The 23,478-nt window shown below is 44.0% G+C and overlaps 1 protein-coding gene across 1 annotated transcript; it reads right to left on the bottom strand.

Annotated features, from left to right (window-relative positions):
- Positions 1-1,753: 1,753 nt before the first annotated feature.
- Positions 1,754-22,208, bottom strand: smoc2 (SPARC related modular calcium binding 2; the record flags this gene model as incomplete). Its single annotated transcript, XM_083987928.1, has 13 exons — positions 1,754-2,060; positions 2,218-2,255; positions 2,502-2,749; positions 2,952-3,051; positions 7,183-7,265; positions 8,164-8,350; positions 9,806-9,880; positions 11,152-11,199; positions 13,453-13,497; positions 14,286-14,385; positions 14,606-14,712; positions 16,821-16,983; positions 22,134-22,208. The coding sequence occupies 13 exons, from the start codon at positions 22,206-22,208 to the stop codon at positions 2,037-2,039; spliced, it is 1,293 nt and encodes a 430-aa protein (XP_083844054.1). The 3' UTR covers positions 1,754-2,036.
- Positions 22,209-23,478: the final 1,270 nt, after the last annotated feature.

Raw genomic sequence — 23,478 nt, forward strand, 5'->3', positions numbered from 1 at the left:
AGTGAGGAAGCAGGACTCAGGAGAAGGAGAGGTGGGGGAAGGCCTTGCCAATCGTGAGAAGGTCCTGGTAACTGAGCCAAAAGGTTTGGATGCTTTTCTTCAGCTACTCCATCAGTTCAGGCAAGAGTCCAAGCCATCAGGGCAACATATTCGCAGAACCATGCCTTGACATTGGGCCAAATCGTAAAAGGTGTTTACGTGCATCTCAGCCCTTGGGAGCTGAAATCACACATGACAAGGCTTTAGCATTGTGTTGGTTGGAGATTGGGGCTTTGGTAGCAGCTGAAGAGTTGGCTAGAGGTTTAGGTGAAGGTTGATGAGTTTGCTGGATGAGGAGAGTGGCAGCAGTAAGGTGTAGCTTTTGCGCTGCTACACCTGTAACCAGCACAGCCACATTAACAGATTACATGGCTGTTTGGGAAAAGCAAATGTTGTTCTGGGCATGGTGCTAACATCACCTTCAGGGGGATTTAGGCCAGGAACATGGGTGGAAATTAGGGATGTTGCAAAAAGATGGAGCCAAATTGTGAGTTTATAATTAGAAGACTGTGTTTAAACAAGCAAATAAGGAACAGCAAATAATTTGAGATGCATATAAAAGGATAGTTAGCAGTGCAGCCATGAGCTGGGCTATTCTGGGGGATATTAATGTATATATGCCGGCTTCTTTATGGGACTTGTTGCTTCAGATTTAGCTTTTCTGTTGCTGTGGATGGAGAAAGTGCTTAAGAAGGCCATAGGTTATCCATCTCTAATCCACCATTTTAGAGCAGACAGTCATAATCTCTCCTCTCTGTTCCCCTGGGGTGTTAAAACCAGACCATTGGGCTGGATTATATCACAGAAAGGAGACCGATGTGTTAATCATAAATTAGAGGCTAAGCCTGAGTGAGCAGGTCAGTCTGAGGTCAGTCGCTCAGCCCTATAAGGGACTTTGTGTGTGAAAAGCCATGGCTTAGCACTTGGTAGCCCCAACATAATCAGACAGGAACAATGTACAGTACTGTGATGTGTCAAGGCTGCCCTGTGCTGCATGTTGTTAAGAAAGAATCTATTCAAACCTCATTGACTGTTCAAGTGTACATTAACTGTACACACGTAAGCATACCTTATACAAACACACATGTTCACACACTGGCTCATATGACGCCCTGTTAATGGGCAGTCATACGACACACAGCCGAGATTGGTCCATTTGTCTGTCTTCAGTTGACATGGGAAAACTGTGACAAGAACAGAAACAGGTACCATCCGTTTCTTTTCTCTTTTTTTCCAATTCTAAAATGCCTCAGGGGAAATGGCATGCTGTCTGAAAATGGGATGATACAGGACCTTCGCTATGTATGACTAATACTTGGCTCCTTAAGACTGTGTCAACAAGGTGTTTTTATTAAAGACGCAGCGAGAAAACACAAAACGGCAAAGACATTACAACATTTATATAATGACAAGGAAAATACAGAAGAATAATTGGATCAGAGAAAAACAAATTCGCCAACGTAATGACCTGTCTTTGACGCATTGAGACTCAAAATTTATAAAAGAGTTCTTTATTTCTAATAAACATGAATACATGTGAACATGTTGGACGTTTTTATGATGTACTTTTAAAACATTCTTTCAAACTGCTGTACAAAGAAAGAGATGCTAGGTCAGTATGTGAGAGATGGGATGGTCTAAAATAGTTTAGCTGTGTAGCAAATATCCTGTTAAACATTAGGTATATGAGAGAAAAAAAGCACAATAGGGGAAGGAGCACAACATGTAACATCAAACATTAAAACTTGTACAACTCAAAGTATACTTTTTAGACACACAAAGGACACATACATTGTATGTGTTAAATAATTTTTGTTTGTCAGGACATAAAAAGCTAACTACATCATTCACAGATTCAGCAGTCTGTTTAAATACCTTATTTCTACAAAGTGAATTTACATTTTTTTAAAGTACAAAGTGCAAATACTATGGTTTCCATTATTGCCGATTGGTGAGGGCAGATTCTCCACGCGGGAGGGGAAATCTCAGCTGCTGGCTTAGCCTTGCTTCTTTGAAGGATTCTGAGGAGAGAATCAAAGTGAGGTCAGTTTGTCTGCATTTAGTTTGACAAGCTTTTAGTTCGTCCTCCTGACTCAGTCAGCTAAAACAATTCTTCAATTAGATTTCAGATTCTCTCTCTCTCTTTTTACATTAGTATGGGGAGAGTACTTTACTTACTAGTTTACTAGAAGGTAGGCCTTCTCCTGGTTTGGCTCCTGTGACACAAAAAAGTAATAGAAAGCTCAACAACCATAATATGAGGAACACTGCAAGTACATTCAAGCATCAAATCATTGACTTCAAGTACCATTAACCTTTAAATAAACACTGTCCCCATTGGTCCTTGATTTCCAGGAGACAAAAGAAGGCTTTTACTGTAATGTCATGCTACCAAACGTCATGTCAATTTAGCTGTAGCTGCCATTAGGCATTAGATTGTGTTATTGAGTTGTTCAGCTCACCCTCTTCTTTGGTCACCCCGAGGCAGCCCATCAGCTCCTGCAGAGAAAGCGCTTTGTCGTTGCTGATGTCGCAGTACTCTACAAACTTCTTTACACACTTCTTGGGCTTGGACTTCTTGCGCAGGAAGCGTTTGAAAGGCTTGATCTCCTTCTTTCCGATGTCCCCGCTGGAGTTTTTGTCCAGCTGACTGAAATACCAGTGGACCACCCTCTCCTCCAGGGTGTGGCTGGGGTCAGGCTCAGCCATCCTAAACCACAGATGTCACTTAAAGTCAATAAATGCTGCTACATAACTTCAATAAATTAATCCAATAAATCCAATCCAACATGACACTGGGGTTCAGTCAGTTGACATTGTTACAGTATAAAATCATCTGAAGCAGACAGAACATGCAAATGACTGAACCCGCTGATATACATTAATAATGGTGAGATGAACAGGTGTCACACCTTCCGGCGGATGCTGGATCTGTGACGGCGTGCACCATGTCTGTCGACAGCGCGTCGAGAACACTTGTCAGGAACTCTGTTTTCTTTGCCCCGGGACAGCCTGGAAAATAAACCACAGATACCTGAATAAGTGCGTGTGTGTGTGTGTGCAAGAGCGTGCATCATACAGATCACATGGTATTAAGTGTACACATGTGTCAGAAAACACAGACAAATGATCCTCCGGTGCACAGCATTACAACACGTGTTAGGATGTGGAATGCTGCCGTCATAGGTGGCCTAATAAATGTTTGGGGAGGGACGTCATGTAACAGGCGGCGTAGGCCTAACATGAGCAGCACATAAAGACAGCGGAGGAGAAAATAAACCCAAACAAGACACTCACAGTTGTCTTTAACTCCCTCTCATAAAGTGTCAGACCTCCCCTCATCTGGAGGAGGAAGAGGGTACCTGCCAATCATCTCAGAGGCCCCTGAGTGCTTTTGACAGCTTGAGGCCCAGATGATGTTACTGACTGTTGTATGTATAGACAAGAGGCTCCATTCAGCACCTGAGACTCACCTGAGACATCAAGGGTCCCAAATACAGTCCTGACAGACACTGTTACTGAGGATTTACTCTCAGGGATGTCTGCTTTAAAGGTATGCATTCAGAGGTCGACAGACACAACAGCTAATATCCAGCGTGAGGTTGGATCACTGTTTGAAATGTCAGCCACAGAGGAGACTGATGAAATGATCTCATAAACCTAAGAAAAGGGTTAGATCTACCATTAGCGACCAAACTAAAAACAACATCATTACACGCTGTATGACGGGAAAAAATTAAAACGGGGGACGACTGGAGTGGAATGACCCTAATGATAGTAATTGTCTGTTTGACCGTAGAGTTTTAAGAGCGAGGCCAAGGTTGTTCTGGAAGAGCTGAAGGCTATGGAGGCCTGAGAGATTCCTGGATTCCTCTCCCGGCTGTCCCCTGCTTTCTCACAGTGCGCCTTACCTCTGCTATTCTGCCTGTGGAGAAGGAGAAATTCTCCGCAGTTTGCTGCTCTTTTTTTATGGCCCAGGCCTGCGGGGCCAGATTCTCTTGTGTTGGAGATAATAGCATGCTTTGCCTCACTCTAACAGGTGGCGACCAGCATCAGTGTAAACACCCAACACCCAGCCTCCACTCCACCTTTCCCAAGCAGCACGGGGTGCTAGCAACCTGCGCCGCTGAGGCTGAGCTCAGGCCTTAAACATTCACAGTCTCCTTTACACGCTGAACAGACTTGCACTTAAGTTTTAGTAGGCCCTCCCTGGCCCTGGCCCAGTAAAATATCTGACCCACCTGTGAATGGCCAAAGTGGTGCCTTGCTGAGCTTCTTGTGGTAAATTAGTCTAGACAGTCCCACAATTGCACCCTCAGAAGGCAAAGTGTTTTTATCTGGCCTGTGACTGAGGAGAGATTTGTGGGATGGCAGTTGGACTTGTTTGAGGCTTAGTGTTTTTCATGGAGAGCACACGTCCTCTCCGTAATGCTGGAGGAATCTGAACATGTCTGCAGTTCATTCAGATGGGAAGCCATCAGGTAAAGCTGCAGTCCTTTCCTCTTGGCAGCAAACGTTTTTTCTCGTGGGGGCGGGACAGATCAGCTTCTGTCTGTCTGGACACTGTTTTGCTGTGGGGCAGGACACAAATGTTCCTGCTGTCATTCAAAGGAAATTGAGTCTGGCCATTTTCCGTTCGGTTCAAGGCTGAAGCAGTAAACGTCTGCTGCCTTACTTCATAATGATTATAATTATGTAATGTCCATGTTTGACAGATGCAGGATGGAATTGACTGGAGAAAGCCTCAAATGATTACATTTCTCTTGTTGGAAATCTAACATCTACACCGCTATTCATACGCCTCCATATCTCTGCTGCCTTAAGAAACTTGGCCAGTATCTGCATGTTTGCATGTGCATGTGCCCGTGTGTTACTGTCAATAAAAAGCAGTGTTATTCTATGGAGCCACATGGGGCAGAGGCCTGTCAGCACTCACAGCTGCAGTTCCCAATGCCTGCCCCGATGCTATCCCATGATCTCGCTCTGGGGAGAAAGCTAGCCAAACACTGCGCTTTCCTCTCCTGCTGCTTTCAGGGCAAGTCGCTCCTTTCTTGCATCTTGCCCCATAAACATCTCAACACCAGCGCTTCAACAGCAAATAGGCTGCAGCGATGTGAAGGCAACGTTTATAATTATCCCTGGTTCATACAGTAACTGAGTTTACAGCCACTGATGCAACTGCTCAAAGAAAACAAGATGCTGTGTTTTTTTTTCTGCATCTCAGCATATTTTATAATGGGAGACCTGGCTGATACGATGTAAGTTTTCTTTGACAGGTTTAGAGTGTGTGTGTACTTGTGTGAGCGTCTGTTTTGCGGTGACTGCATGGCTGAATAGGTATATTGTCTTCTGTCCTGCCATAAAGGTGTTTGGTCGGGCCCGAGCTCTTTCTCATGGGACGTTTTCCACACCATTGCCACCGAACACTATCTGCTGACAGACACTGTAATTTTTCCTGCTCAACATATTAGCAATAATATACACTACCAGTGCCACTGGAAGGCAAAGACGAATAACATTTATTGCTCTAAGGAGCATTGATCTGTGACTGACCGTCCCGTTTTTCCAGTTTTATTCTTACTATACTCGAGTGCCCGATGCAGAGACAGAGTGCTGCTCTGCTGCTGAAGGCCGCACCTGCGAGCAGAGCGCACAGCTCGGGCCTGGCAAACTGTTACATAAACAGTTTTGGAGGGGACGGGAACAGTGGTGGCTCTGTTCATATACTGCTGGATTATTAACATGTTTACCAAACCACCAAAAAACTGCAATTTCGCCAGGAGCCGTTCAGCTTTAAACTGAGATTTGGTTGTATGCAGCACATGAAAGCTATTAACTCTGCTTTGCACTAGTTTTATAACAAGTCACGAAATGACTGTTACAATTAAATATAATGATATTTAAAATTATGATATTGTAGTATTTACAAATGTAATGAAAACGGACTGATTGCTCACCACCCACAGCATTATTAAACCGTGCCTGAGGAAAACTGTGATAAATAACATTTTCATTTTCACATTAAAAACAGATACCCAAGTAAAACTATTCAAAATTGTTTTCATCATCATTGTTTGTGATGCCATTAGCTGAGTGGAGTGCCTGTGATCCTGTAGCAGCATTTAGCTGAGTATAGATGGAATGATGGCCATAAAAAAGCAATGCCTATGAAGGAGCAGGAAAAATAAAGAATACTGTAACATCTAATCAGAGAAACAATAAAAATAATTGTACTTTATTTTATTGCTCTTGCTTTTATTGACAATCTCTAAGACTTTACACAAACAGGATTCAAGTCAGCATGTCTGGCTCTGAGCCATGAAAGTCATCTCAAAGATGAAGTCAACACAGACTTACTTTATAAACCCCCAGACTGATATATCCATAACATCATATCCATAACCATCACATATTATTTGTGCCTCTAAATACTGTTTTTTAATCTGATACCGTGGGTAGGGTTTGATTAGCTTTATGGTCAGGATCAGAGAAGGATTGTGGTTTTGGTTGGAATAAATACTTGGTTAAAGTCAGAGACTGATGGTAATCACAGTCAACAGAAACCAACACTGACTGAAAACTGGATGTTTGGTTGACTCATCCAAAATAATGTTTTGGGGAATTTGCTGAAATGACAGCTCAACTGTCTATCTAGTGTGAATTCCACCGTCATATCTAAACTTTATAATGTAAAGTGTCAGATGGCAAACACAGTCTCACCTGTAGCTGATCCCACCACATGACCACCACTCTTAAACAACCCTCCCGCCCTCAATTTACTTATCTACTCTCTTGTCAGTCTTTCTGTCACTACCTGTCTCTGGCATCCTATTATCCATTATCTCTATCTCTCCTCCCTGCTGTTTCTCCTCCGTGCTATCATCCTAGTATCCTCCATCTCCTGTGTCAGTTGAAGATTAATCCTCCCCCCTGATCCATCTCTGTCTCCTTGCTTATTGACCAGTGAGAGGCAGTATCTGGCAATCCTCAACTCTTTATCAAACATTTCTTTGACCAACAGAGACGCACACACACATCCTTGGAAATGCAGAAGCAGTTGGAGGCCAACTGCTGAGGAACTTCACAATGTGGTCTGAACAGAACAGAATCTCAATAAACTGAGTCCAGTCTTTTGAGACCTACCTTGGAGATGTCTGCTTCTATAATGGTCCTTAGGTTTAGTTGGGTGGGCCCTGGCGTTGCCATCACACTTTGGCTGTTCATACCTGTATGAACGAGAAACCACCACGTGAGAAAATGGCATTTAATTGAAAGAGAAATGGTGGAAGGGACTGTTTATAACAGTAAAACTATCCTCGTTGTAAAACCAGAGTGAAATCCCATGTTTTTCAGTTACCCATGTACAGCTAAATCTCAGGGATTCAAATAATTGTTTTGTGGCAAACCAGAGGCTGTGAAACACATCCAAAAAACGGGGAGGGATTTGGGACTGGTATGAGGACAGAATGGGGGAGGGACGGTGAGAAAGGACGAGATAGAGGGAGCGAGGCAGATAGGCAGACAGAGAGCCTGTGACACAAGGAAGCTTTCACAGCCTCCCTTGGAGAGCTGGTGGAGCCCTGATTGCTGCTGTGCAACAGGGCCAAAAGCTGGCCTGGGACAAGGGGAGAGAAGGGGGACAATCCATGCTTCCATATGTGTGCTAATGTGGTGTCTGGCACTCTGCCTGGAACCTTGTTAATCGGATACCCAGCCTCGCTACACAACAAGAGCACACCAGTGCCCCACTCTGCCAGGCTGACTGACCTCTGACCTGCTACTTACCAGACCTCCGAGTCATTCTGTCTGCATGCTTAGGTCAGATTTACTGGCATTTTCTGAGTCTCACATACAGAAACTGAGTATTATTCTAGGACATTTTGGTGCAGAAGATATTTGCCAACAAAGGACATGAAACTGGGTCATCCAGTTGGACAGTCTCTCTATCAGTTGGCCATTCTGCATTGTTAGGATGGCTAATGATCACTTACCTGCTCTGTGTGACAAATGTCCACAGAGAACCATACAATAAATTCCAAGACTCGTTGTAAATTAGGGTGAAAACAATGTAGAAAAGCCCTAAAATAGCTATAACGCGCTTGAGAAAGATTAACTCTTTCTCACCTGGTGGAGGTCCCAGGAATGGGCCGTCCAGTGTCCACCAGCACACACCAGCAGTAGCCGGTGGAGGGGTGGCACTGGACCGGCCTGTACAGTCCTCCTTGGGCACAGTCTGGTACGAATACAGCATCGTTCTTGTGCTGCCTCGCCTCTTCCTGGGCAGACTGCTGCTCCTGGTCACATGATGAGGCTGCAGAGAAGGGTCACACGCACACACGCACATGCACACACACCACATGTAAACAAAGCATTTCCTTAGGTGATGTAGGGTGTGTGACTTGGCAAATACATAATACACACAAATCAACTATATGTGAACAACAAGGTCTGTTCTAAGTCTGGCTAAAGCATTCTGGATTTATGTAATGTTGTTATATATTTGCATTTCAGCTGCTTTTTCTATACCCTCTAACCATCGCTGCAAAATCCCAGAGGTGAAGGAGGAGGACTATGGGGAGGAGGATGAGTGCTTGGAGACAGTGTGTGTAGACTGCTATATCAGCCCCCCGTGGCACTGTTTACGGACATTAACGGGGCTAATGACTATGTACAGCTCCCTATGCCCCAAGTTAAGTAAATATTTGGACACTCAACTGCCCTCTGTGGATGTGTGTGACAGAGAGAGAAACAGACGAGACAAAAGCAGAGCAGTGGTCAGTTGTGCCTTTGCCTTCACACACCTACATTCAGGGACACACAACTAATGTAATGGGATCTACAGAATGTGTTTACACATTCAAAATTCCCAAGGAAAAATGCAGCATTTCAAGAGCTTCATGAGAAATACAGGGTTTTGCAGAGCCTCAGCAGGATCTAATCAGAGTTTTTTTTTTTTTTTAAGTACAGCAGCTTCCGTCTCTGCAGTGCAGCTCTCCAACAGAGATTTTAGTATTAAACTCAGGGATGGTAGTAGAGCTCTTCTGGCTATGAGGGCTTTCATCACCGATCTCTCCCCCTCTTCACTGCTCGCCTCAAGGCTCGGAAGCTACTGCGGGATTATGGATATCCCTTTTCTTTGTTTATTTTCATTAGAGATCTTTACCCACACAAAAGAGACCAAATGAAATGCCTCCCCGCTTTCTCAACCGGCTCTCTTCGCTCCAGTTCCTCCGTATGCGCTCTCTTTGTTGAGGTGGCTGTTTTTCACCCCAATACCCCAAAGAGCACATGGTAATCAAAACCATCAATGCTGCATTTCTCAGGCTTTTTTTTATTGGTTGTAAATTATGATAATGGGATTCACACACACACATGCACATGTGCACACAGTGTTCTCATCTCTAGACTGGCCTCAAAATTTATGCAGAAAGCGAAATATTTCCCCCAAAGTGCAAACGTACATTTGTGAAACATGAGGGCAGGATGGGCTAACAAACAGAATAGGAGATTCTGCATTTGTGCCATGTGCTGATAATTACAGATATGCTGCAACGAGAAGAACCACAGAGAAGCAGACCCTCAAAGCCTGACGCACTCCGACACTAAGATGTATTGGTTTCACAACCCACCATCTGTCCTTAGAAGACGGAGCAGCCTCAAACCATGATTGCTCACACAAGTAGGAAAAACACAGAGCATGCTTTCAGTTGAGGTTTGCAAACACCCGATCACAGCCATTAAAGAAAAAGTGTTCTTTGAAACTCACATGGTGCTTTGGTTCTATTGTTCTGCCGGCTGCGAACCTGCTCCGTCCACAGGGTGGGGTACTGGGAAATAATGTCTGAAAAAAATCACCAAGACAGCTTTATTAGCTCCCAATTGAAAACACACTTGTTTATTATCTGAGCCAAACCTGGTGGTTCCAAAACTCACAGACTGTAAAATGCAGATCAAGGTTATCGTCTCTCAGTGGATGTGGCCAGTAAATAGCATATGACAGCTGTGACCAGAAATACGGCAGCAAAAAAACAGGGGTTGGTAAATTATGACTAAGTTTCTTTTTGCGTTATCAAATAATTGCACTGACATGAAATCATAAAACTTTGATAATTTAAAGGGTGATAAAAAAATGCTCAAATACAACTTTACAAATAGGACTGTTTCATTTTTAATAGTCATGGATTATATTTATTGCAATGGAAATGTTGGAAGTTATTTTCTCACCACAACAAAGACACACTACAACCACTGCATTCACTTACAGCACGGATGTATTAAAAGCAAAGCATACTTTTGTTGTTTCCAAGGTTTATACTAATGCATATCACATAATTGGTTGTGACCTTGACACGATAGCAGCTGCTTTCCATGGGGTTTGGTTATCTGTACACATTATATTTCTAGGACACATTTCAAATGATACATTTTCATGTGTCAAGTAACCAGTAAGTAGAGCTGCCAGATAAACGTGGTGGAGTAAAACCTACAATCTTTGCCTCAAAAGTGTATACAAGTATTGGTTTAAATAAGCATAAAGGGGAATCAGTCTACCACAAATGTATATTGAAGTACAGTAAAAGTGCTTGCTCAAATCAACATTCAGACACTACTCGCTAGTTTACTAGATTTGGTATAACCAGTAGTTTATGTTGTCTAGCTAGCTAATGTCAGATGGATATTGCTGTAAATTGACACTACAGAGTAAATTTGCTTACATGACTACTTGTGTGTACCCATGCTACTGTTACACTAAGTTAAAGCACATCTTAATGTTCAGTAATTGTCACCTGTGGCCACTGTGGTGCTATTCAAAAAAATACCACAGTCCCACTTGAATATAAATTGAGCACAAACGTAACGCAAGCCAATAGGTTCCTTTCTATTTATCACCAAATCTTGTGATTCTTAAAAAAATCTGTTATAACTGTTTTTCTACCACATTTTTTCTCAGTGACCTTTTTGAAGAACGAGGCTGTAGCTGTCTCATGTGAGGCTCCTTTTGCCCTTTTAAGGCCGTTTTCATGCTTTGCTTTTGAGTCAGTCGGTGGTGTCTCAGTAAACACAGGCGCAGCATCAACCATCTTACTCACAGTGTGATGGATAAAAGCTCACCTTCTTCATCTGTGGTGGGCTGTGGGTCCACTGGTAGGCCAGTCTCATCTGCATTTAGAATGGAGAATATTTGCAAGGAGACTACAATTACGAGAGTAAGCTAGATTAGAGAATACTTAACTATATGAGATTTGCACTTTGCCCGGCCAGTAATGAGAGAGGCAGAAGTAGAGTTGAGGAGAATTAGAGGTGAGTGTGTGTGTGTGTGTTTGTGTGTTGAAAGGTGAAAGAGGTGACTTATAGTAAGAGAGGGAAAAAGTGGGAAAACCAGAAGTATAGTGGTCATATATTCCCATGGCTTCACTTCATGCAACAAAGGAGGTTATGCTATAAAGGACAGATTGAGGTCAGTTATAATGAATGAGAAGAGGATGAGGACCAGTTGTCCCTGATGTTCTTCTCCATCCCTCCGTTGCCTGCATTTGAGTTCTGAGAGCTGTGTGAAGGTGGGAGAGACACAAGGGGTGAAGAATGCAGTAGCCAAGTCTGAAACTAACCAATTAAGAGCGGGAAAGTCAACTCAGTGTTTGTTTGGTCTGTTTGTTTGTATGATTTGTGGTAGGAGGGAGACAGGGATTGAGGTTTCCAGCCGCTTAGGGTGAAACCACGGCCGTAGGTGTGGTTAACCTCAGCGTGGGACACTCATTCTGCTCAAAGTAGAGCTCTGTTAATGCATGAGTCAGGGCATCTCCAATGGGTGGCTCCACAAACAGAGATTAATCTTAAAAGTTATTTTCTTTAGCAACAGATTCTCCATTGCAGAATCCGGATTTTACATTTAATGCAAGTTTGTTACGCCAGCCATTCATCTTCTCAAGCACGCTTGGTGGATAAAAATACATACAGTCGGTGTGACTGACAAAGGCAGACATGTTATTACTCTCACTTAACGGATGGAAATGCCATTTCAAAAAGTGTATTTATGATTTGGATTTACGATAAACCACTAATGACCTATCTTAACTTTGCAGCCTTTTACATGACTGTAACACCTCTTTTAGCATCTGCCAGGAAACCCCCGCGCTATTTGTGGTCATACAGCAGTAGTTTTATGGCTGTTTGTCAGTCGTCAGCTGCGTATGATTTCAGCATGTGAATGAATTTGTAAAGTCAAGCACCAGAATTGGGTTTATGGTAAAGCATCTGACATTTTTTAACTTTACCAATTCTGATAATAAAAGTGCAGCCAGCATTGCTTGCTGTAGAATGCTTGGGCACTGATGGGCTTCTCCTGAATCAAAATATTGATGCAATCACTGCTATTTTCAGTGCTGGCACACCACAAATCTACAGTTTATTCTGCTTTTCACCACCCTGTTTATCCAACCAGTTCAGATTGAACCACAACCCCCTCCCCTTCACCTCTTTTCCACCCTCATTCCCTCTCCCACCATCTCAAATTTTTGCATTCCCACTTGATCTATGTGTAATGAGTTGGCTGGGCTCAGACAGACACTATACCCAAGATTGTTTACAGAGAGAGAAGCGCAGAAGTAAATGTCACATTGACAAGAATGACCAATGTGACAAACACAAATGGATGTATATGCACTTTCTGTCTCGCACACACATGCACACATAAGCGCACATACACAATCACATAAGGAATCGATCTGAATCAACCCAAATTACACTTGTTTCTTTCTGAGCCTTCAAATTACATCAGTTAAACAAATAGTGTCTCAAAAGATGAGAGCAAGATACACAGAGTCTGGAGCAGAGCCAGAGGGAAACTTAGTGGTTCTATATCTGGAAGAGGGTAGATGTTGATGATGTTGATGAGAAACAGGTTGAAATTAGGTTCAAGAGGATAAAGTGTGAACTCCCTTGTGTCTCATGATACTGTTGCTGAAAAAGAATAAAGATGAAGGGACAAAGTTGGAGAAGAGCCTCTAATAAGTTAGTGTTGTTCCGTTCAGGCTGCTTCCAGGTGGTTTAGCTGCCTGGTAAAGACAACAGGCAGTTATAGGTGCTGTAGCTGCTGGCAGTGTGCATTAAAGCTCACCGCAGCCTCTCTCCTTAGACTTGTTACTCAGTCAGAGACTTCTTTTATATCAGCCTTCAGGCTGCTTGCACTCTCTTGAATTGTGAAAATATTAGAGAGGCAAGCCTTAACAGGCGACCCGCCCTGCACATCTCTGACACAGATGCAGGCAAACAGATAGAGATACAAATGAATACATACAGTATACACATGTACATGCATGCTTAGATAGGTACATACATGCACATGGACAAACATAAAAGCACACATGCACAATATGCCTCTGAGAATGAACTTTTCTTGAATTTATGTCTCACCTGATTTACCTGGCTCTCTTGTAGTAGGTCTCTCTTGTTTTGATCCTGAAAAGCAACAGGTTCAAATTAGAAATGCACAACCACTTTTTCATGTGTGTCAAAAGACAAAGCATTACAAATCTGTGGCCATATTTTGAAGCAGAGGATGTCAAAGCCAACAAAATGAGTGAATTCTTTCTTGCATGTTTTCCATTAATTTTAAATGGCTCCAATCACTTTCACACTGCATATCAATGAAGTTGTCTTTTGTGAAATCTTCAGAGTTAATAAACAGAGCTATAATTAAAGTACAGCTGGCAGTTAAAACCACCGCAGCTGCTCCTGGAAAGTTCTCATTCTTGAGACAGCAGCAACTTACAAGGCAGCCCCACGAAGACGCACAGGGACGACATGTGGTATTGGTTATTTGATTGTTTGGCAGACGCCATCCTCCAAGAACACTTACATTCCTCACAGTTTAATTTTGTTGCTCAACTCAGCAGCAAGGATTTTCTACTAGGCTTATTTACAGTGCAGCCCCATGCCCTTGAGCAATGCTCAGTCCTCTGGTGGCCGTCAAACTCTGTGGCCATCGGTCCAGTCACTGACCATTTTCCCACAGGGCTAAAGATTGCACCCCCCACAAACATGGAATGTCAAGCTTTGCTGTGCTGAATTCAATTCATCATCATTGCTTCATATAATTACAGAAACCACAAATCAGTCATCTTAAATGTGTGCTTATAACAAAATGAAATGCCTATACTTGTGCACTGAACTGAAAACGCAGTATGCGTCAGTGTATACATTATTCAAAGTTTCCCATTGTGAACCAGATTCTGTCTTTTTCCTACCTTGGCATCGTGGTTTCTTATTGGCCACTGCGGAGCCACTGATGGGTCGGCCATTGGGTGTGACACACCAGCAGTATCCAGTGTAGCTGTGGCACTGAACCTGAAATTAAAACAGCATGTAAACACAAAGTTGGTAATATCTAGATACAGGGCAGCATCTATTATGAATGAAATGAGTTAAAAACTAATTGACAATAAAACCCATTCAGGAGAAAAGAGCAATTCTTGCAAAATATAAAATGAAGTTACTTTTCCTACTGTTTCTACTAGTGCCATGCCTCCTATTCAAGACAATCAAGTAATGGTGTGTTTTTTGTTACCTCGCTATATGTGCCATCAGGGTTGCATACAGGCACAAAGACCTGCGGGAAGAGCTTCTTGGCCTGCTGCTCTGTGTATTTCTTCTCTGCTACACATCTGGATGTATCTGAGGAGGACCACAAATCACCGGAATCACTACACATCACAGAGACCCATGATTCAACCCACAGCTCAACTATTTTCTTATGCTGCACAACTATGAAACCAACATACTTAAAAAGTCAGAAGATGATGTTGAATCTCACAGATGATGAAGAACGAAAGAAAAATGCAGGGAGAGGGGAGAGATGCAGGGGAAACAATTCAAGACATTTCGGAAGCGGCGGATACTCGTGTGGCTGGGAAAAGAAACCAACACCCCCGGTCTTATTAGGAGCAAGTCAGGCAAGCCTGCACAGTGCCTGGTGGTAAAGACATTACTGAGTGAGGCAGCTCATGCTGCTCCTGTAGAACATTCCAGTCACCCAAGAAAAGGGCTGATGCACAGGGAAAACCTGACCCTTCCTTAATGTCTCTGGGTCTGTCTCACTCTCCTAAACCTCGACCGTCTCCTCAGCTCAGGCCGAACTGTCCTCTAAGTATTTGTTGATGTACGTAGCTGAGGGTCAGCGGTGTTTCACCTACGTATGTGCACCTCGTGTCTTTTCACATCCCTCTGTCAGAGCCGTGGCTCATCCTGTCATTCCCCAGCTGCTTCACCACACCTGGCCAACGGCACCAGCTGTGCAAACTCTCAGGAAATGTTGGGCAGCAATGGGTTTAATGGTAACGTGGTGTGACACGTTAGCATTAGCTGCCACGCAGTGCCCATGTGTCTGGCAGGTTCAAATCACATTAAAACAATGACTCATACTAATTTTAAAAACGTTCACCAGTTTGGTCAGGAGGCTGCATGTCCCTGCCATGTCTCTCTGTAGATGGACCATTAGACACGCAGGGGAATGTGCACTGGTTTCTTTCAGACTGGGGTGTGTTTAATGTGTGCGTGTGTGTCACTGTCACTGGGGAGGAGAGACGCTGGATGTTACGGATGGGGGATAACAGGGAGTTGAGGAGCTCTAAAGTTAGCTCCAGTGGAAAAACCCAAAACCATCGTCCTTCTCCAGGGGGCTCAGACCAAAAACTTGACTGGAAAAAATGACAGGACACTTGAATCATCTGAGTGCAGTGATAGAAAACAAATGTGGTGCCAGTCTCGCCATCCTTAAACACAATCCCATCTCTGTGCTTTTAGGCAAGATCAGCCCTCTGGTTTATTTCGGGTGCTGACACGGCGGCTGTTGTTGTGTCTTCCACCCCGGCCGTCCAGCAGCAGAGGGGGGTCCCAGCCCTTATACACCCAATGTTATTGACGCATACAATACGACTTTCATGGACTCTCGTCCCTTTCAGCTTCCTAGCTGGAATCCTCTATTCTGTGTCTCGGCGCTGTCCACCACATCCAGATGTCCGCTTAGAGACGTTGCCATAGAGACACAGCACGGGCATAAAATCGCGGAATGCTTTTCCATCATATGAGACTTCTTTCTGAGCAAACCCTTTTGCTCACGCTCGCTGCGTTAGTGATCTAATATTGTAATATGTAAGAATGGGGCTTTGTGCCCAGTCTGTAGAGCAATGAACTAGTGGTATAGAGTTGGTGAGAAGGGTGGGGGTGAGAGGGTTCAGGACTTCAGCATTTGGGTGTATGGGTTCTTCCTTCCAATGCTGACTAACAATGAGCGAGTCTGTGAGCTGCCTGACCTCACTGGCTCTCCTTCCCCTTTTGCTTTTCATCTCTGGTCCTCCATTGGACACATATGTCCAGCTTTACATCTAGTATGATGAAAATGAGACCATTAATTCTTGTCAAAGTATTTCATGGATATGCCCTCGCCTCTGCATAATGATTTAATCTCAGATCAGTGGGGCAGTTCATGGTCCAATGACATATGCATCAAATCTGTAAAAAGACAAAAATCATTTCAATTGAAAATAAATAAAGTAGAGTATTTTGATCTCCTTCACTGGTACAAATGGTGTGAAAATATGAAACCAGCCAGGCAGCAGCAAATCCACCCACCCACCCACTCTCAGTGTGTCAACCCAGCTCACCCTCCCAGCACTCAAATAATTAATTATGCTGAAATGAATTTAACCCACAGGTTTCTACTGTGACCTTCTCTGCACATTTGAGAGCGCCAGGCGGCGCTGAAGCGTGACTCATGACCTGACCTTTGCATGGTCCTCGGATGACCTCCAGCTGGGGGTCGCGGCACTTGGCTCGGAGGAACTCGCAGCGAGATGTGAAAGTCCTGCCGTCTGAGGCGCAAAGGGGTTTGCGAGGAGCTCCGGTGCATTCCATGTTGCACTCCTTATCCTGGTCCACCCGCAGGAACTGCATAGGTGAGAAAGTAGGAGATAAGCAGAGAAAAAAGATTTGTTAAATGAGCCATTTCTGGGAGTCAGTCACTGCTGCAACAAAACATCTTAATCCCCACAACAGGTGTGATTCTGGGCGGATACATACAGACTAAGGACTGGAGCTTGCGTTTTCTAAAGATAGGCTGCTGGGCCAAACATACAGCAGGGTCCATTGCCAGCACCACACAAATGGTTAATTCTGCTGTTCATAAGAGAGGACTACATGCTTACACAGATACAGTATAAAGCAGTGATAAACAGTACAACACAAACACAAAGATGAGGCAGTGTCACTACAAGCCTGTCAGGGTGCAGCCATGATTCGTCTTTGTCTAAAGGGCTCGAGAAGACTTGACTGATGCTTCATCTTTTGTCCATGCCAACACCTGGACAGGTATTCACCTGGAATCTCTCCTGAGGATGTTTTACTCAGCCATGAAAAGAGAAACAAGGACGGAGACTCCTGGCTGAACGCATCACATCACCTGTGTCAATGCCACCATTGTATCTTCCACCGTGGTATGAAACCTCCTCGCCAGGCCACACAATGAGGCGGTGGCGGTGGTGTGTGTGTGGGTGGGGGGGTGGCAACAAGCTGTGACTGCTACAATGAATGAAAAACCAGTGAATGATAGAGTGGCTGAATAAACTGGATGTCAGGCAGCTTTGTTCTGCTACAGTGTGAGTATTGGGTTTACGTACAGTTTGCATGATTCATTCATTTGGCTCAGTGGAATAATGGGCAGAATGGAAAAAAACAAACTCTATACCCATGCCAGTGCAGGTGCTGTTTTCAGTCATATCCATAAATGTGTGCTCTTTTTGTCTTCACACTGCAACATTGCAATTTTTCATTTAGTTTACTTTCAGTGGATGCAAAATCAGTCTGAATGGCCTTTCTGTCAACTGTTGACAGCAGACACAGACAGACAGAAACTTGCTCTCCTTCCATCATGCAAATCAAAGCCCTCAGTTAAGGGTAAACCATAAAAATATGTTATGAGTTATCAAAAGAAGGGGGCATGGCGGGATGGAAGAAGAAAAGACATATCCAGGAGGGCGGGATGATCAGCAATAAAAAAATTTGTTGTGTCTGACATCCAACAAATGAAGTGAGAGATGAGGTTTGGTGGCAGCCCTCTGCATTCAGACGAGCAGGGCTTCAGGGCTACATGCACCTGGAAGAGGGTTGGCAGGGAAGGCAGTGTCGCCCTGGGCTACAGAGGGGGGGTACAGCCCCCTCTGTCAACCCTGCTCATAAATCTTCCCAAGGGGATCAGAGAGGAGAGGCTCGTTCAAACACATCGGAAGAGGAGCCGTGAGGGAGGGAAAATTAGTCTTTTAGATTGAAATTTTTCAAAAACAAGAGCTTTCTTCCCTGGCTTTTGAAATAATAATAACACAAAGTATCTAATAACACAGAATAGCCTGACACTGCACACGCTGAGCTGGCTGCTGGCTCCATAAGTACAGTCCGTGTCCAAGTTTCAACTCTAATCCTTCATCTTTCTAGACAGAGTTATATCTCTTTGTCTTAGTGGAAACAACAAATTATGAGATCCCAAGAGGTTCCAAGATTAATTTATTTTGAAAGTAGTCTGTCGTTGTTGGTTTTCCTTGTGAAATGCTGGATTTTACTTTATTTTCATTGAGCATTGTCTTTATTCAATAGCAGTGGTGAGATGACAGGAGTTATGGGATGATGGAGGTGGCACGCAACTAAAGTCAATTGGATGTGGATGTGAGGATGTGAACTGGCCACCTTGGAGGCAAACACCTGTTCCACATCTACATTAGAGCCATAATGTGTAATGACACAAATAGATGTTAGCTCACTATAATAGTCTGAAAATAATTTGATACAATTAGGAGGATAATTTAAATTAGCTCATTTCTATTGTAACTTAATGTGAAGACTAATCATTAGTGAGAATGTGGACATATTGACAGGACAGCCTCTGGTTCCATTTCTACTGCCACTACTGCCTTTCTATATTCCTCCAACTGACTCTATCATGTCCTTGCCCCTCCTTGTCTGTGTCTTTGAGTTTCTTGGATTGTTTGCATCGTTGCAGCTAACTGTCAGTCTCTAACCCCCTCCTTTTCTCCCACATCAGTTGGGACATCCCTCTGCTGTTGTGACCTCCTCTCACCCTCTGCTCTGTCTCTCACAGCTCACCCCTTCACATAAAGTCCAGCCGGCGTGACAGGCTGGTCTGAGGATGGTTTTTACTGAAGACCGCAACTTTCTAAAGCCAGAAATGGCTCTGATAGTGACTAAGTGTGTCCAGCTATACTTGGTGGTGGACCGCCAACATCGCCACAGCCCACGCTGGCCACCCCAATGCTCACACTAGACCAGCATTATCAGCATCAGTCCTTGCCAGCCAGCAGACTGACAACTCAAACAGAGTCATTCTGCGGCCCAGCATCCTCCGAAATGTCCACTGTACAGCACACAGCAGAGCGCCAAGCGCCTGCTAGTTTATGATAAAGCTCCAAGAACGCAGCATGGAAAAACACAGTTAGCCATGAAATCAGCCACCCGTGAAATCAACCACCCAGATTTACTATCAGACATCCAAATGTTTATCTCACAGTGAAAACTGGCCACACTGCAGCAGGGGAACAAATAAGATGTGAGAGGAAGAGACCATGGTGTCTTGAGGACCTCTTCCTGCTACGTACTCCTATTGCAGTGTGTTTGGCCTGTGGTGATGGATGGGCGACTGGGGTAGAGCCCTTACACTCCCACTGATGTCTCATTCCAGCCTCTCAGAGCTAGCACCATCGTCAGGCACAGCAACACAAGTGGAGAGTGATGGATGGCCTTCACGTCAGCTACGCGCAGCACAAGCTTCCACCCTTATTTATCATAAAAGGAGACTCAAACAAGACAGAACAGATATTGTGACTCAAGTCCATCTATTGCTCAAATCCTTTTTTTGTCTATGTCCAGCTGGCTCTCACTTTCTGTTTTTCTTTCTCTATACTTTGCTGTCTTTGCTTTCTCAATATCTTTCTTTCTTTCCGTGATCTCTTTTGGAAAATGCTTTTTGTATCTGCTCAAATAATACAAGAGGTTGGCAAAGGAACAAGAGACAGACGAAAGAGGGCGAGACGGGTGGAGGGTAAGGACTTTTTTTTTTCTCCGAGACCAACCAGCATACAAATCAAATCCTATTACCTCCCCCTGGCTCTGCGGCATTGTGGGATTGAATTGCGTACGGAGGAGGCGAGCCTCCAGCAGAGCACACATTGTAGGCTGATAAGGGCCCTCTGGGCTGGGAGGCCCCCGCTTCCAGCGCCCCGAGAGGCCCCTCACACCACGGCTCCGCAGGGTCAATGGGGGCCCCAGCTGAGAGCCGTGGCAAATGTGTTAAATGGCCTTGGCGGGAGTTTCCTGCGTGGATGCTAGGATGCAATGGGGATCATTAGTTTCCAGCATGGTGGAAAGGGAAGAAAGTGACAGGCTTTAACCAGACTACTAACTCAATCAAAGGTAAAGCCCTTTAATTGCTGTGAAATATGTTATAAGAAAGAGGTGGTGTGAAAGGCCGCGATGGTCATGTGACAATAGAGAAGTCTCTTTGGGCAGGTGCACATCTTTATGAAAGCATAGGGGTCAATGGAGCCCATATGTTAAACTATAATTGCTTTGTATAGGTTTGAAAAAGAGGCAGACAATTTTGTATGTGCCCTCATCTTTTCACACACTATTTCATACTTCCATAACACATGGAAAAATCTGCCTTGTCGTGAATAACCTGGGCAAATATCCCCTATATTTAACTGCCTGTTTGACCTCAAATATGCTCAAAATATGAAATGGAGACATTTCTTGAAACCAGCAATAGCCTTTCCTGTGCCATTCAAACAATAAGCCATTAATCACTCCTAAAGTCCTGTAAAAGTACAGACCAGTGCTCCATGTGCTATTCCAATAAGGTCTCTAACGAACCACATTGGCTAGGTATGACATGCACAGTTACTACTGAAACAATGCAACACAATAAGAGTCATATCCAGACCATGGTGACTGGTGTGTCATGCTCAAACACACGGCAAACACAGCTCTATTTGTTTAACATTTAAATCATTTGCAGGGTAAATATTACCACCCATAACACTCCGATAAAGAAACACATCATCTGTTCTTATGTGTAAATGTGTGTATCATGGTGAAAATTAAGGGGGAGCATCTGCTCAGTGCAATGCTTCCTCCCACATTCCACAACTCCATAGTGCCGTCAGGGAGAAAGGATCTCCGACCCTTCACCTGCAGGTTAACAACTCATGGCCATTTGTTTGGATATTAAGGCATCTTCAGCCGGGTCCATAAATAACAGTGCTGGAGGAGGCGGCTGTCACTTCAACCTCTAAATCAAGGGGGGAAGTCTCTGACAGTGCACATTCCGCTCTCTATTATTCCTCCCTCAGCACTGTACCTGCACTTGATCGTGGCCATGGAGTTACCCTAATCTGGCACATCTTCTCTTGACATTGTAAAGTAGAATTGAACATGATGCTATAGCTGTAAACAATGCCATGTGCTCTGGGGCAGCAGGTCTTCTGACACTGGTACCTCAGCATCTAAAGAGCCAAGAGCAAAGTGGTACAGAGAGGAAACGCCGGCGCAGAAGCTGGCAGGCAGGTGATGGCACTAACAGCAACCACAGCAATCAACCCCTCACAAGCCGTCTCAGATACACTGTGCAGAGACCCTGAACACCGGGCAATGGAGTTCATTCAAGTTTTACAATGCAAACCAATCTTGAGTTGTAAATTCCATCTTGAATTTCTGCCATATATGGAATATATTCAAACTGTGAAACCTTATCAGCATGCAACATAATTCTGGGGAGATTTATTCAAGGATTCCATGTACTTAATGCGTTCATTCATTTGATGTTATGCATGAATGGTTATTAGAGGAAAAGCAAATAAAAAGGAGACAGATGAAGAACGAGGAACCCTAAGCTTGTGAACAAACATAGTCAATTGGCTTGTTTGAGGAGAGTATTCTTGTAAAAAAAAAAAAAAAAAAAACTGTCTGTGTGTTTTACTTTCAGAAAAGCCTTCATATTGTGAGATGTATTAAGGGAATCATTTGGGATTTCCTACCGTGAGAGCGGAGAACTTCTGAGCGCGTCCAGCGCACAGCAGACAGAGGAAGACCAGAAGCGGACAGACGCGCATCCTGACGCAGCGTGGCAATAAACTCTCCAAATTACGCACGGTCCAAAATTCAGTCAGTGCTGGCTGGATTCAACCAAAGCGCAAATTTAGTCTCTGGAAGAATTCGGAAATATTTAAAAATCCAAAAGTAGTCCTTGCGAAAAATTGTCAGTGGTGGAGCGGAGGGTTGCTGGTTTATTTCACTTAGTCTCCTTGGTTTCGTCTGCCAAGCCGTTTGTGTAGACACTCTCCTTACTTCTGGCAGTGAGATAACCCCCCCCGTGTCCCTGACCTTTCCCCCTCCCTCGGTGTCTCTTCTCCCTCTCTCTGCAATTCGACTTCTTTTCTCCACACCCCCTCCCTCCACACTTGATTTTGTGGACTAGATCCCTTATCGGATGCAGGCAGTCCCCCAGCCGGTGGGTAGGTAGGTGTATTTTAGAGGGACTCCGTCTGCTGCTGGTAGCTGAGGCAAACACGTCAGGTATTCTTCTCTTTTCCCTCTCCCTCAAAACCTCAAACAGAATCCCTTCTTTCAGAGGACCCTCTGTTGATGTCCGACTGGTGAAGAGGATTGGATGAGGAAGACTCCTGTCTGAGAGGAAACGTAACCTAGGCTACTCTATGCTCAAATTATAATACCACAGGACACCACCTACATGCACACGCACCGACACACGCACGCGAACTTCAAGGCACAATTTGGTTTTCTCAGTCTCTTTGTCTAAAGACCAAAGTCCAGTCAACACATCACACGGAGAGGACAGCCTATAAACTCTCAAAGTAAAATAATTTAACAATTTGCCCTGTAGACTGATTGAGTAGCCTCTGATTGAGTCATTTCAAATGATTGTGATCAATACGAAAGCTGGGATGGAGAGACATGGCCAATTCACACACATTCATCTCTTTACATGCTAAACTTTGACAAGTCTGTGGCCATCTGAACCTTTCTCATCGATGCAGATCCTGTGACTTTAACGCCACCTAAAGGTAGATACTAGTAGTTACAATTTTAGGGCTACACCCTCTCGTCATCACCATGGACTGTAAAAAGAATCACCCACATTAAAAGTAAGTAGGCTAAGTGTATAAAAGTGTTTTATAACAATAGTTCATATCACCGAATCATCATTTAAACCACTGTCCCCTTTGTAGGCTACTCAAAACATCTGTATTCAAAGGCAGAAAGATTTATGATACATGTGGGGCGTTTTCCACAGGTGAAACTAATAGATTATTATTAACTTGATTGACATAAGAGACCCTTTGAGGTTAGACATTTTGACAG

The sequence above is a fragment of the Trachurus trachurus genome (genome assembly GCF_905171665.1).
Source record: "Trachurus trachurus genome assembly, chromosome: 15".
Lineage (NCBI taxonomy): Eukaryota > Metazoa > Chordata > Actinopteri > Carangiformes > Carangidae > Trachurus > Trachurus trachurus.